General features: G+C 44.0%; 1 protein-coding gene across 1 annotated transcript in view; it reads left to right on the top strand.

Annotated features, from left to right (window-relative positions):
- Window positions 1-9,035, top strand: part of LOC121868605 (protein ZBED8-like) — a 46,612-nt gene extending 37,577 nt beyond the window's left edge. The window contains exon 2 of the mRNA XM_042369392.1: window positions 7,137-9,035. Coding sequence (XP_042225326.1) covers window positions 7,464-8,090 — 627 coding nt within the window. The 5' untranslated portion in view covers window positions 7,137-7,463 and the 3' untranslated portion in view covers window positions 8,091-9,035. The remainder of the gene's footprint in view (window positions 1-7,136) is intronic.
- Window positions 9,036-15,790: the final 6,755 nt, after the last annotated feature.

Here is a 15,790-nt window from a genome sequence, read left to right as displayed (position 1 = left end):
CTGGGCTTAGTATCCACTTTAAAGATATAAGATTATAAATTTATCTTTTTATGAGCGTTTTCATTACAGTTATGGCTTTAAAAAGAGTTATCCATAAAGAACTCTAATATTATCGTCAAAGTTATTGGAGTATATTTCGTTTTCTATTTTGTGTATAGCGGGACGACTAAATAAACGTTTGGTTCAATTTTTCTCAGTGCTGTACCATCAACCGTCCGCTTTTGGGTCATAAGGTTCCCTGATTCACACCGTATAAAAAAATTATTTTACCTGATTTGTTAATTTCATCACAACGTCATGTGATATAATAATAATCGCCTATAAAACCACAAACGTTGACCCTGACATTGTAAAATAAACTTGTGGGACTCGTGTGGTGAACATCCAGTGGCATTCAGTGGAAGTTCAGGCCAGGAGTCCCAGACGAGAATGTACCTCTAACCAAATACCTCCTCTCTACTATCAGACTACACCCATTACACTATCTACACTATATCCACTACATTAACATATTCATTACATCTATTATACTACCAAAACTACATCCACTAAATTATATACAATAATAATTAAATTCTACAATAATATCCTCTACATAGCAGTGGTGGACGACAACCTGCGGGGGCCGGTTGATCTACAGTAGGTTGATACGGCCCGCCAGAGTTGTGTTGATCGTTGTGCTTTGGTACGTAAATGTTATTATAAAATGGATGCACTTGACGCGGAAACCAATAGTTTTGACTACTATTTTTTTTTCAATATTAATTATATTATAGGAGAAGTGATTTTTTTTATAATTAATGTAAGATTTAACTTATCCAACACATTTACACAAATATTTGTTTGCGGATGGTAATATGGGCGGTGGTGAGTCACGCGTATCAAGTTACGGCGTCAGATTCAGTGTGCTACAGTCATCTGATTCTATATGTTGATGAAATATTGTAAATGTGATGATAAATGTTCTGGCTTTTGAATTTGGGTTATTACGATCAAATTTTCATGGATGCGGCCCACTGACTCACTTGGGTTGCCAGCACTGCTCTACACTATATCCTTATCATTATCCGTGGCCAAAAATAAATGCACACCCAAAAAAAAAAGTATCGGTTTTATATTAAAGACTGTGGTCGTGAGCAGAGGCCCAGCCCCTGATGTAGACATTTTTTAAGGACCGACAATTAAGGCCAACCTCCCATACTCCTCCATCTTCACTTTCGGTGTGCAGGTACAGCACAGTACACTACAGTACAGTACACTACAGTACAGTACACTAAATTTCAGCTCTGTCTTCAAACCTGTGGTCTTCCACATATATATATATATATATATATATATATATATATATATATATATATATATATATATATATATATATATATATATATATGCAAGTAAATCACTGTAGGTGCGTGATCTAGGTAGGTATAAGAAAGCAAGAAAAACACGAAGTGTTTTCTTCTTTCCTTATCAGCATATATATATATATATATATATATATATATATATATATATATATATATATATATATATATATATATATATATATATATTGATGAATGGAGTACCTTAGCTTTCGTCTTTATTCAAGACATCTTGAATAAAGACGAAAGCTAAGGTACTCCGTTGTTTCCATTTTCCCGTGTGATTTTATCAAGATTTATCTTATCCACGTTTTCATTGTGGATTTACATGAAATATATATATATATGCAAGTAAATCACTGTAGGTCAGGCGGCCAGGCGTGTACAGTTTTTTACTAAAAGCTTTAATTTTTGTTTACGTTTTACAACACAGCAGCTCGTACTTGGTAGGACCGACACACAGTAACACAGTACAAGCTAATAGCTTTTGCTCAGCTTCCGTCACACCGGCTTACAAAGAATGAATAAATATAAAATAGGCAGTGGCTATTCAGCCGTAACCGGTTGAATAACCTGGTAGTTTACACAGCCTACATAGGTTACATAGACAGCCAGGCTATTCAGCCGTGAACCCATATACATATTAACAACTGTATACCTGTAACTAGACACTTGTGGCCCTGAATTAACGGAACCTGTCTGCAGACAGGTGTATGTTTGTGCAGGCAGGTGTGTTTTCTTGTACAGTTGTTTGCTGTGGTGCCTGATAGTTGGTGTGTAGTTTAGTTGATATAGCTTAGACCTCTCAAAGTTGTGTAGTTAGGGTTATGTTATGTGGCGTCGACCACCGCCACCAGCGTCTGTACCGTATGTTTGACAACGTCAACAGAAGCGTCAGGGTGCTTCATCATCAGGTTAAACAGCCGGGGGGCCAATCTTGAGGTGATTCCTTTAGCGATATTATGCATTATTTAATAAAACAGAACCAAGAGCCCCTCACTACGCAATGATTATAACGTGAAACCTTCCAACAAAAAGCGTGAATAGTCGGGAGTGTGGAGAAGGTCCACAGGTGACGGGTGAAGGTGCAAGAGGTCATCATATCAAGGTGTTAACATGGAGGTCAGGCCGGGGGGGGGGGGTCAGGCTTCAGTCACCTGAGGTTTACAAGTTTTTACTGGAGCCAAATCAAATATTTCGATTGATGTGAAACGCAAAAAAGTTGTTGGTTGTGGATATAAAGAATTAATGAACTGATTTTAATAACCTCGGTAATTGAAGTATTTTGAATAAAAAAATACGACTGCCTTTGGCGGTTTTAGTGTTCTCCTTAATAGAACAGTGTGTGTGTGTGTGTGTGTGTGTGTGTAATAATAATAATAATAATAATAATAATAATAATAATAATAATAATAATAATAATAATAATAATAATAATCGGTTTATTAATAGAGTTGCAGCCGGTGGCTGAAAATATACAAACTTACATTTGATTTAGACATAATATAATATAATATAATATAATATTATATAATATAATATAATATAATATAATATTATATAATATAATATAATATAATATAATATAATATAATATAATATAGTATAATAGGGATAATTACCAAATAACGATAACTAATATGTTTTTTTTTTATATTTCACTAGTCATAGACGATCATGTGCTTGTGTTTGCAGTAAGTTAGGTCCACATGTAAACAGTGTTTGTGCAAAGTCACTTTGCACAAACACTGTTTACATGTGTACCTAACTTATTTTGTTTGAACATTGGCTTTGTTTGTTTGTACATAAGGTGTGTTTATTTAATCATATATACCAGCACTAATCAATCAGCGGACCGCGGTTCGAATCCAAACCGCGGCGAGCTTTGATGCGGGCCCCAGCCCCAGCATCTCTCTCTCTCTCTCTCTCTCTCTCTCTATCTATCTATCTATCTCTCTCTCTCTCTCTGGAAGAAAAGTCATAAAGTATTCTTCTAAAATACTGTACGTCTCTAATCAGTAGGGTTTTTTTTCTCATGTTTTAATTATTTTATTTAAACTTACAGTACAGCTGATGGTGGCATAAAAAATGCACCAGGCATTTGTGTATGCCATAGATGAGTCAACAAATACTACTGACAATGACCAATTTCTGGCATCTGTCAGATTTTATGATGAAACAAAGGTGAGGTTGAGTGAGGACCTGTTGGGTGGCAGCTACTGTGTGAGGCCATGAAAGGGGATACTAACACAGGGAGGGACAGATCTGAAGTCAGTGGTTCAGTGTTAGGATGAGGGAGAGAACCATCCTGCCATGTTATCATACCACTGAATAATCCACCAATCCGTCCTGTGTGTCAGTCTGGGGGATGAGTGTGTTGTGGTCATGGAGAAGATGCTGCGTGGCTCACCGACTGGTCAGTCCCAGCTATGATGATTGACTCATGCACAACAATGTAAGATGGCTCAGTAAGGGCGAGGTTTTGGAGAAATGTTGAGCAGTTGGGAAAGAGATACAAAATTTCATCAATGACCAAACGAGTGCTAAGGCAAACCAGTTCTCAGAGATTTTGCAAGATGACAAGAATATGGAAATTGTAGCATTTTTAGCAGATAATACATCTCATCTCGACGATCTTTATGTCAAGCTGCAAGGAGGAAACAGCACAGCGTGTGATCTGATATCAGCAGTTTGAGTTTTCCAGAAAAAAGTGAAACTTTTCACCTATGGTCTTCAGAGAGAACCTTCACTTCCCCAAACTTTAGGAACAAACCAAAGGAGGAAAGATCATAACCATGTTCTATTCATCGAGAATCATATTGATGATTTCAAGGCATATTTTAATGATTCCTCTCTAGGACGACAGCTGCTGCTCTTCAATCACAACCCTTCCTGGCCACAAACGGCTCAGAGTTTTCACACGAAACAAAACAGATATCCAAATGGGTGTGAGCTGCACCAACCCAAATAGAAATAATTAAACTACAATACAATGTGGCCTTGAAAGAGGATGTGTCTCCAGCTCGTCCCGTCACCTGCACAAAGTCGCATATTCTCACAATTTTGGTTCCACTTACTCTTGTGAGTCTGTTTCTTCCACCAAGTATTTAGTGAAGAAGAAATACCTCTCCAACATCCCCAATTAACACCTTCAACGTTGCCTTAAACTAGCTGTCACATCATTTGTACCAAACTACAGAAACTTGGCATGAAACACAAAGTGTCACTTTTAACACTAATGATGATTAATGAAACGCCCCCAGTACCTACCACGACCCGCAGTCTATTGTTGTGTTACAGAGAATTGGATCAGTTTTTTATTCCTCTCCTCAGGGTCGCTCCACAACAAGAGAGGGATGGATGGTTGCCTTTGACCCGACTGTACAATACATAGCGTGACCTCGTTATTCTTTCTTGTTTACAGAGCACTAGTTCATTTTTTAAATAATTTGTATTTTGAAAACGTTTAGAGATTAAAACTACCAGTAGCTGGAAATAAATCACAAAAAGTATACTTATTTCTTTGTTATTGCGTCATTGTAAATTAAACCTTTCATCCGGATCTTTGCCAGCTAGGAAATTTGTGTGACTGTTCCCAACACAAAGGGTAATTGAGTAACACTGATATAAACTGTCTTATATTATTACATAAACTATAAATTCAAATGGATTGAGAAATGTGATTCACAACATTGAGATAATGGTGAGATAACGAGACATACGAGGAGGTGAGATTATTATAACCCCGTGCTGGAGTAAGGTATGAGAGACAGGGGTCGAGGGGGAGAAAAAGAGATGCATAGTGAGAGAGAGAGAGAGAGAGAGAGAGAGAGAGAGAGATCAAAGCAAAGATCATCTCCCGTCTCCTGTCAAGGAAGGATTCGACCGAGGGAATTTTTGTTCAGGTCAGAAAAAAGAGTTGTTGGTTTTTCATCGACGACTTCTCTTTGATGTTGATGGTGGGTGATGGTGATGGTTGATGGTGAAGATGGTGGTGGTTGATGGTGAAGATGGTGGTGGTTGATGGTGAAGATGGTGGTGGTTGATGGTGAAGATGGTGGTGGTTGATGGTGAAGATGGTGGTGGTTGATGGTGAAGATGGTGGTGGTTGATGGTGAAGGTGGTGGTAGTTGATGGCGTTGATGGTGGTGGTTAGCTGTTCAATGTTAAATTACCTTATGATAACTACAAAAGCTAAAGCCTATCATGTGTAGCTTTGTGAGACTCGACGTAAAGAATCTAGCTGGTGTTAGCTGTTCGTGTTAGTGTGTGATGTTAGAGTTTAGCTTTTTATATTGAAATTAATGCTTTGTTTATCATTAGCTGTTAGTCGTGTGATGTAATAGCTTTTAATCATTCAATAAAGTTTAGCGTTTGCTGCCTGACTGGAAAAAACAATTGGCCATCTGGTGTTAGCTGCATGGTGTGATAGCTTATTTTTTGTTTATCTTATGTTAGCTGTTTTTAGCTGTTTTGTGTGTCTAGCTTCTTCCACTTATAGGTTGTGCTAGCTGATAGTTGTTTGATGTGGTAATTAAGTCTCTCGGGGCAAGAAGAGACATATGGTTGGTGTTAGCTGTGTAATGTGGTATAGCTTTGCATCTGAAGGCAAGTACTATAGTTTAGTTAACGTTAGCTGTTGTCGTGGCATGCAATGATTTAGTTTTTAAAAGTGAAAAAAATAGCTTAACTAGCATAAATTTCATAGGGTGAAAAGCTATAGTTTAGCTTGTGTTTAGTTAAATTTAGTTTCTTTCGATGAATACAGCTATTTTAAGTATGTGTTAACTATGGTGTGCTACTTTAGCTTCTTAGAATAAAGAGATTTAGTCTAGCTCAGTGGTTCTCAACCTGGGGGCCATGCCCCCCAAGGGAGCCACGGCAAGAATTTAGGGGAGCCACGGCGAGCTGTTATAAATTGTACGTTTCCAAATAATGTTGGGAATCTGAATTAAACAATTACTTATTTTGACTTGGCAGAAGAGAATTTTCATTCTTTTTTTTTCATTTTGATTAATCATAACGACAATACAATTTTAATATTTACATACTCTGGTGCTATTTTTTTTTTTTTACGGATTATTTAAGATTTCACAGGTCCAGTCCCTGTCTGTGTGACAGGCGCTGGACCGAGCTGCTGAACTGACTTGTTCAGTACGTGTCCGTGTGTCATCCCTTTGCAAGTGGTGATAGGACCGAATGATCTCAGTCTGGCCTGGGATACCATCACGAAAACAGTGGAGTGTATTGTCTCTGAACCATATATTGTGTTTGAGCTTGACTCAAGCATAATATACTCCGTAATTGTTGTTACTTATTTTGTTTCATAATTCATGTGGTCGCTGCTTTACGTGGGTGAAATATTTGTACACTTCCTTTATTAATTATTTCCTTATTTATCGGTGCCATTGTTGTTCATACTCATTCTTTACTTATATAATCCTACCATTTTTAGTGCTAAATTGGTATGACTCACTATTCTTCTCATTCTCCCAAGTTGGGCAGTGTTTGTCAAAGGAGGAGTGTTCTTGTTTACAGGAAGTACACTTCAGCTTGCTAACTTGAGTGTGAATGTTTACCCGTGTGCATGTTTGTGTATGACTGTATGTGTGCTTTATGTGTGAGTGCATGGGCGTGTTATGTATGTGAATGTGTGTGTGTGTTTTTACCATTCTAACTCTTGTCCTATTTATCTGTCCTTCTTTATCATTCTTTAGTCTTTATCACTTGTCTGTTTGTCTGTTCTGACATTGTCTTTTTTATTTTCTCTAGATTTGTGATGGCTACTAGTGTTGCTAAGAAGAGGAAGTACATCGATGGATACATTAACTACGGATTTACGTCAATCCTCGCTGATGGCATTGAGAAACCTCACTGTGCTGTGCTTCAAAGTGCTGGGGAACGATTCTATGAGGCCTAGTAAGCTGAAGCATCTTCTGATGACGATCCATCCACAGTATGCGGAGAGAGACACCGATTTCTTCAGGCGCCATGAACGGATTGTAGTTGAGGCATCATACGAGGTTTCCCTCGAAAATAGCAAAGCAAAAGAAGCCCCATACAATTGGGGAAACTTTAATTAAGCCATGTGCTTTAAAAATGGTCAAACAGGTTCTTGGAGAGGCAAGTGAACGTAAAATTCAACAAATTTCCTTGTCAAACGATACAGTGAAACGGAGAATTAATGAAATGTCAGATGACATAAAGGAAAAAGTGATACAGGAGATCAAATTATCTCCAACTGGTATGTTTACAATACAGCTGGATGAGTCAACGGACGTGAGTTCTTGTGCACAGCTACTCAGGGAGGAATATCTGCTCTGTACACAGCTTGAGACCACCACAACAGATGTAGATGTGATGGAAAAGCTGTCTTCTTTCTTCACAGCTAACAGGATCAGCTGGGATAATTGTTGTGGAGTCTGTACGGATGGGGCTCCGGCGATGATGGGATCAAAATCGGGGTTCCAGAAGCGTGTCAAGGAAGTAGCTCCGAATGCCAAGGGGATCCATTGTATGATCCATCATTTTGCACTGGCGTCGAAAACCCTCCCTGATGAACTTTGCAAGATCCTGGAGGTAGTGGTCAAATGTGTCAACTGTGTCAAAGCTGGAGATCTGAACTCTCGCTTTTTCCAGAACCTTTGTAGAGACATGGATTCAGAGCATGAAGCCCTCCTCTTTTACTCCAAAGTGCGCTGGCTTTCCCAAGGTGTAATGTTGTGACTCGAGTGTTTGAACTTCGCGGAGAGCTTAAGTTGTTCCTGGAAGTTCAAGGGAAAGATGATCTATTAAGTCACTTCAATGAGGTGTTGTGGGAGCCTCGTCTTGCATATTTAGCAGATATATTTGAGCAGCTAAACAGGTTGAATCTCAAGCTGCAGGGCAAGGACAGAAATGTGTTTCACCTCATGGATTGTCTTCGTGCATTTCTTGCCAAGCTCCAGAAGTGGCAAAGGAAAGTCAATGCAGGAAATGTTGCCATGTTTGAGAATCTTTCAACTGTTCTTGATGAGAATGTAGATCATCTGCTTGACCCATCACTCAAAACTGAAATCACTCAGCACCTGAAATCCTTGGAAAGTGAGCTCAAAAAGTATTTCCCAGAATTCGAGGAGGAAGATGGGAAATTGGTGAGGAATCCTTTCTCTGGCACTCTTGATATTGCTACAATTCCCAATGTTGTTCAGGACGAATTTATTGATCTCAAGAATGATTCTGCTGCCAAAGATCTCTATGAAGAAAGATCTCTGACTGTATTCTGGTGCTCAATGTATCAGTCATATCCAAAAGTTAGCGAGATTGCACTTCGAGTCCTCTTGACTCTTTCAACTACCTATTTATGCAAATCTGGTTTCTCCACCCTTCTACGTATAAAGAGTAAAAGCCGGAACCAACTGGATGTGGATCCGGACATGAGATGTGCATTGTCAGTGACACAACCTCGGATCAGTCACCTGACTGAAAGGAAACAATGTCAGCCTTCCCATTGAGCTGTGACAAAATATGCAGAGGTCATATGAACTTTTTCCCAACCAAATTCAAGTTTGCTGTGAGGCTTGTCTAGTAGTCACTCTAGTCTAGTGACGTCAGTTTTGTAAATCATGTAAGTCTATCAAAATATAAGATAATGATGTTTGTCAACCTTGAAATTAAAATAAGGGTATTGTCTTCATCTGCATTTTATTTTTCAACATTATTTGTGGGGGGAGAAAAATGAAGGAGGCCACGAAGATGTTGAAAATTCCTCAAGGGGGGAATGGAGTGAAAAAGGTTGAGAACCACTGGTTCTAGCTGGTGTAAGATGCTGGCAGGTTAGCTTTATCCAATGAGAAAAGTTATGATTTAGCTGGTGTTTGTTGTGACAGTCCAGCTTCTGACACAGTTTAGATTGTAATTTGCTACACTCAACTGTGGCACTTTTCACCTTGCCAAGTTAAACTATTCCACCACACAGCTACCATCAGCTAAAATATAGCTCTTCGCCACATGAAGCTAAAGTGCAAATAAATCAACTAACCTAACTACATCATAACATCAGATAAAGTACATTACTTATTTTCATGTATAGTGCAGGAAAATATCACCTTACCCAGCGGAATGTCTTCTGAATATTTATTTAAAGAAAAAAATTCCATTGTGTAAAAAAATAAGAATTTATACCACAACTTTTTTACTAAGATAACAGATTTTTTAGAGTTGATAACATAATTCCACACAGTCACACAGTACTGTACTTTACTAATGAAGATCTATGTGTAGTTTCGTCTCTTTTCTTCATAATTTTAAGTCACTGTATGAAGTAAGTTGTACACTAAGGTGTCAAAACTAAACAGTAAAAGACTTAATAATTTCTAGAACAAACGTCATAAGTCACTTGGCACCTCAAAGATTTGCCCGCTGATCAAAGCAGATTATCATGGTACGGCATTTATATTAGCACATGCCTTGTAAGACCAGTTAACTGACAGGCACACACATACACACACACACACACACATGTTGACATACAAACAAACGGACAAGCACGAGACATATTACGTGTGAGATTTAAACAACTACGGCAAAGCGTTGAGGTTTATTAACTCGGAAGGTTTATTGATCTAAATGTATAACCTAACCAAAGCTAACCTAACCATCTGACAAATATACTTTATATAAATACTCAGAACATAGGTTAATGCCCACATAAATGTTAAAAACCCACTGACACAAAATACAATGGACAGATAGACAGAAAAAGACAGGCTTAGACATTTAGTACAGATAGAAAGACGGGCAAACAGACAGACAGAAACAGACTCGGTCATATAGTACAGAGACAGGCAAACAGACAGACAGAAACAGACAATCTCAGGCATATAATACAAAGAGAAAGACGGGCAAACAGACAGACATAAACAAGGCACAACCCACTGGGCCAACGCAGAGCATAAAAAAAGCCAATTTCACAAAAGCATTATCTTGAGCACAAAATGGAGACTTTCCTAACAGTTCCCATGAGGCTAGAGGGCAGATGAAGCAAGTCAATATGTGGGAGTGGGGACCCTTCCCTTAGGACCTTCTTACTCACAACAACCTCTTTATTCACCCCCGAGTGCGGTAACTCTCAACCCCCGAGTGCGGTAACTCTCAACCCCCAGAGTACGGTAACTCTCACCCCCTGAATAAGATAAATAAACAGCAATGATAATATTTTAAGGCCAAGAATGCGGTAAGCTTAAGTCTTCAGTATAAGAGATGTAAATATGAGTAAACTTCACGATATTAATAGTTGGTGAAAGAAATAATTTTACAAACATTGATTACATTAATGAAATGATATCGCTTGGTTCATTTATTAAATTGGTGAGTTTCGGAAAAAATACGGTCTTGGGCAACTGTATTCAACTATATACAACAATAATAACTTAAGGCTTCCAATACATCATGTTTTAACGAATCTCTAATTGTGTTAACTGGAAGACTTCAATACGATGACTGTCTTTATTACTCAACGAATAACAAAATTAATATAATTATCTTTATTTTTCAACTTTGAAGACTAGTGTAATTACTACTAATAATATACGCCCTTAAAGACCTTAACTGTTGAGGGGCAGTAATGTAGTATAACCTCAAAATTAAGAACGAAGTTAATGTAACTTAATCATCATTTTTGTTGACTGGTGAATGTATTAAGTGTACAAACTTTTTAAAACCCGTAGTTGTAAAACCGCTGTAAATCGTTAAAACACCCAGGGGCCTTCCCAGGTGCGGTGGTGCCCACAGGGTCCCTCCCAGTGGCACCGGTGTCCCCAAGGGACCTCTCAGGTGTAGTGGCGCCCCCAGGAGCCCCTGGGTGGCGGCACTCCCAGGGGCCCTGCCAGGGGCGGTGGCGCACCCAGGGGCCTTCCCAGGTGCGGTGGCGCCCACAGAGTCCCTCACAGGGGCACCAGTGCCCGCTCGGAACCTCTCCCATGTGATGGCCCCCCCACGGGCCCGCCAAGGGGTAACGTCGCCCCCAGGAACACTCCAAGGGGTAACGTTGATCCCAGGGGACCGCCAAGGGGTAATGTCGCCCACAGGGGCGCTTCTTATGGGCAGCGATAACCCCAGAGGCCCTCCTCAGAGTCATCCGTACCCCCAGGGGACCCTCCAGAGGCGGTGGCGACCCACGGGGCGACGGTGCCCTCAGGGGCATTCCCAGGAGCCCTACAAGAGGCGTCCACTACCTGGAGACCTATAGCTTTAGGTCGTAGTTTCATACATATTGCATAAGTCCAGCAATCCCTTACTTAACTGTGATTGGTGGACTAAAATGTAAATGCAAATATCAGCCAATAGGAGAATAGAGCAGTCAGTCAGCACAACACCCCAACTTATGTTTTCCTGTTGGATATTTATTCTCCTTTACATTGTTCATGCCGTGATGATACTGGAAATGCGATGGAGGGAGTATTTTTCATATCTCCCATTGTTCTAAATGTGCAAAAACAACTGCCCCAATGGTCAATCCAGTGATAGTGCACCCTGGGTCCCTGCCATTTGCCCTACCATGTGCGACGCCCTATGGGCTCTCCCAGTGGTGTCGGTGCCTCCAGGGGCCCTGCGAAGAGTGGCGGCGATCCCAGGGGCCCTGCAGGGGCGGTGGCACACCCAGGGGCCTTCCCAGGTGCGATGGCGCAGACATAATCCCTCCCAGGAGCACCGGTGCCTCCAGGGTACCTCTCAGGTGTGGTGGCGCCCACAGGGGCCCGCCAAGGGATAACGTCGCCCCCAGGGGCCCGCCAAGGGGTAACGTTGCCCCAAGGGGACCGCCAAGGGGTAACGTTGCCCCCCAGGGGACCGCCAAGGGGTAACGTCGCCCCCAGGGGACCGCCAAGGGGTAATGTCGCCCCCAGGGGCTCTCCTCAGGGGCACCGGTCTCCCCAAGGGGACCTCTCAGGTGTGGTGGGCCCCCCAGGGGACCGCCAAGGGATAACGTCGCCCCCAGGGGACCGCCAAGGGGTAACGTCGCCCCCAGGGGCTCTTCTTAAGGACAGCGATGCCCCTAGGGGGTCCCCTCGGGGTCAGCCGTGCCCCCAGGGAACCTTCCAGAGGCGGTGGCGCCCAAAAAGGCGGCGGCACCCTCAGGGACCTTCCCAGGGTCCCTACCAGAGGCGTCCCCCTTACCTGGAGACCTATACCTTTTGGTGGTAGTGTCATACATATTGCATACGTCCAGCAATCCCTTCCTTAACTGTGATTGGTGGACTAAAATGTAAATGCAAATATCAGCCAATAGGAGAACAGAGCAGTCAGTCAGCACAACACCCCAACTTATGTTTTCCTGTTGGATATTTATTCTCCTTTACATTTTTCATGGCGTGGTGATACTGGAAATGCGATGGAGGGAGTATTTTTCATATCTCCCATTGTTCTAAATGTGCAAAAACAACTGCCCCAACGGTCAATCCAGTGATAGTGCACCCTGGGTCCCTCCCATTTGCCCTACCATGTGCGACGCCCTATGGGCTCTCCCAGTGGTGTCGGTGTCTCCAGGGGCCCTGCGAAGAGTGGCAACGATCTCAGGGGCCTACTTGTGATTAGCTGCAGGGCCTTCCCATGTCGCGATGGCGCAGTGGGATCCCGAGGCTTTGGTGCTGGGGACCCTCTCTCAGGTGTGGTGGGGTGCCAGGGTAACGTGCCTCAGGGGCCCGCCAGGGTAACTTGTTGCCCCAAGGGGACCACTCCAGGGTAACTTGTGCCCCCAGGGGGATACTTCAGAGGTAACGTCGCCCCAGGGGACGCAAGGGCTAACATCCCCAGGGGACCGCCAAGAATTAACAGCAGCGCTCCCAGGGTTCTCCTCAAGGCTTGGTTCCTAGGGGAGCTCTCCGGGTGTGGTGGGGCCTCAGGGGGCCGCCAAGGGATAACATCGCCCCCAGGGGCTTTTCTTAAGGACAGCGATACCCCAGGGGCTCCCTCGGGGTCGTGAAACCTTCCAGAGGCGGTGGCGCCCAATGGGGGCGGCAGTGCCCTCGAACCTCCCAGGGGACTTCTGAAGGGCGTCCCCCTTACCTGGAGACGGATACCTTTTTGGTGGTAGTGTCATACATGTGCATACGTCCAGCAATCCTTACTTAACTGTGATTGGTGGATACAAAATGTAAATGCAAATATCAGCCAATAGGGAAACAGAGCAGTCAGTCAGCACAACACCCCAACTTATATGTTTTCCTGTTGGATATTTATTCCTCCTTTACATTGTTCATGGCATTGGTGATACTGGAAATGCGATGGAGGGAGTATTTTTCATATCTCCCATTATTCTCATCATTAAAAAACAACTTTGCCCCAACGGTCCAATCCGAAGTGGTAATCTTGCCTTTTAGGGCCCTCCCATTTGCCCTACCAAGTGCGTTGCGCCGCTCTCCCAGGGGTGTCGTGCCAGGGGGAACCCTGCAGTGGCAATCTCAGGGCCCTGCCAGTGTGATGGCTCGCAGGGGCCTTCCATGTGCGATGGCGCAGACAGGATCCCTCCCGGGGCACCGGTGCCCCAGGGGACCCTCTCTCTCAGGTGTGGTGGGTGCCCCACAGGGGCGCCAAGTGTAATCCTTTGAGGCCTGGGGTAACTTGTTGCCCCAAGGGAGGGGACCGCCAAGAGTGCGTGTGCTGGGGACCGCCAAGGGGTGGCATCCCCCAGGGGACCGCACCAGGGGCTTGTCGCCCCCAGGGGCTTTTTCTTAAGGACGCTTGATACTGGGGCTCCTCGGGGTCAGCCCGTGCCCCCCAGGGCCTTCCAGAGGGCGGTGGCGCCCAATGGGGCAGCAGTGCCCTCCGAACCCTTCCCAGGGCCTACCAGAAGACGTCTCCCTTACCTGGAGACGGATACCTTTTAATTGGTATGTCATACATATTGCGCCGTCCAGCAATCCTTACTTAACTGGCGATTGGTGGACTGGTATAAGTACAAATATCAATAATAGGAAGACAGAGTAGTCAGCACAACACCCCAACTTGTATTTTCCTGTTGGATAATTATTCTCCTTTTTTCATGTCGTGATGATGGAAATGCGATGGAGGGAGTATTTTCATATCCCATTATTTCTAAATGTTAAAAACAACTTCCCCAACGATCAAATCAGTGATAGTGCTAGGGCCCTCCATTTGCCCTACCAAGTGCGTCATATAGCTCTCCAGGGGTCCTGCCGCCAGGGGAACCCTGCCAGTGCGGTGACGCAGGGGCTTTCCCAGGTGCTTATGGCGCAGACACGATCCCCTCCAGGGGCACCAATTTTGGGGATCTCTCGGTGTGTTGGCGCCCCAGGGAGGGCCACCAAGGGGTAACGTTGCCCCAAGGGACCGCCAGGGGTAACATTTGCTGAAGTTTCTGAAGGGGTATGATCGCCCCAGGGACCGCCAGGGTAACGTCGCCCCCAGGGGCTCTCCTCAGGGCACCAGTTCCCCCAGGGGACCTCTCCAGGTGTGGTGGGGCCCCAGGGGCCCTTCAAGTGGTAACAGTGCCCCCAGGGGCTCTTCTGGGACAACTTGTTGCTTTGGGGGCTCCCTCGGGTCAGCCATGCCCCCAGGGGCCTTCCAGAGAGCAGTGGCGAACAAAGGGCAGCAGTGCCCTCAGGGGCCTTCACAGGGCAGTACAGAGGCGTCCCCCTTACCTGGAGACCTATAGCTTTTGGTGGTAGTGTCTTACATATTGCATACGTCCAGCAATCCCTTACTTAACTGTGATTGGGCCTAAATCATAATACAAATATCAAGCCAATAGGAGAGCAAGGAGCAGTCAGTCCAGCACAACTTCGCATATGTTCCTGTTGGATATTTATTCTCCTTTACATTGTTCGTACCGTGATGATACTGGAAATGCGATGGAGGGTATTTTTCCTGCTCTCCCATTGTTCTAAATGTTAAAACAACTGCCCCAATGAATTCAATCCAGTGATAGTACACACCTGGGTCCCCTTGTTTCTCTGTGCGACGCCCAATAGGCTCTGTGGTGTGGTGTGGGGCAACCCCGAAAGAGTGGCAGCGATCTCCAGGGGCCCCTGCCAGGCTCTTGGTGGCTCACCCAGGGGGCCTTCCCAGGTGCGATGGCGCAAACATAATCCACTAGGAGCACCAGGTGCCTCCAGGGGACCTCAGGTGTGGTGGCAGCGCCCACAGGGGCCCCACCTGAGATAACGTCGCCCCAGAGGCCCGCAAGGGTAACGGTGCCCAAAGAGACCTCAGTAACATTTATAAGGTGTAACGTCCTTTAGAGGACCATAGGGAGTAATGCTCGCCCCCAGGGGCTCTCCAGGCACCAGGGTCTCCCCAGGGGACCTCCCTCCAGGTGTGTGCGGTGCATTTTAGAGACCGCAGAACGTCGCCCCAGGGGACCGCCAAGGGGTAACGTCACCCCCCAGGGACCGCCAGGGGTAACGTCGCCCCAGAGTCTTCTCTTCTTA

The sequence above is a fragment of the Homarus americanus genome, unplaced genomic scaffold, assembly GCF_018991925.1.
Source record: "Homarus americanus isolate GMGI-L3 unplaced genomic scaffold, GMGI_Hamer_2.0 scaffold59495, whole genome shotgun sequence".
NCBI classification, from domain to species: Eukaryota; Metazoa; Arthropoda; class Malacostraca; order Decapoda; family Nephropidae; genus Homarus; species Homarus americanus.
Note: the sequence above shows the minus strand (reverse complement) of the source record. Positions and strands in the feature narration are given on the sequence as shown.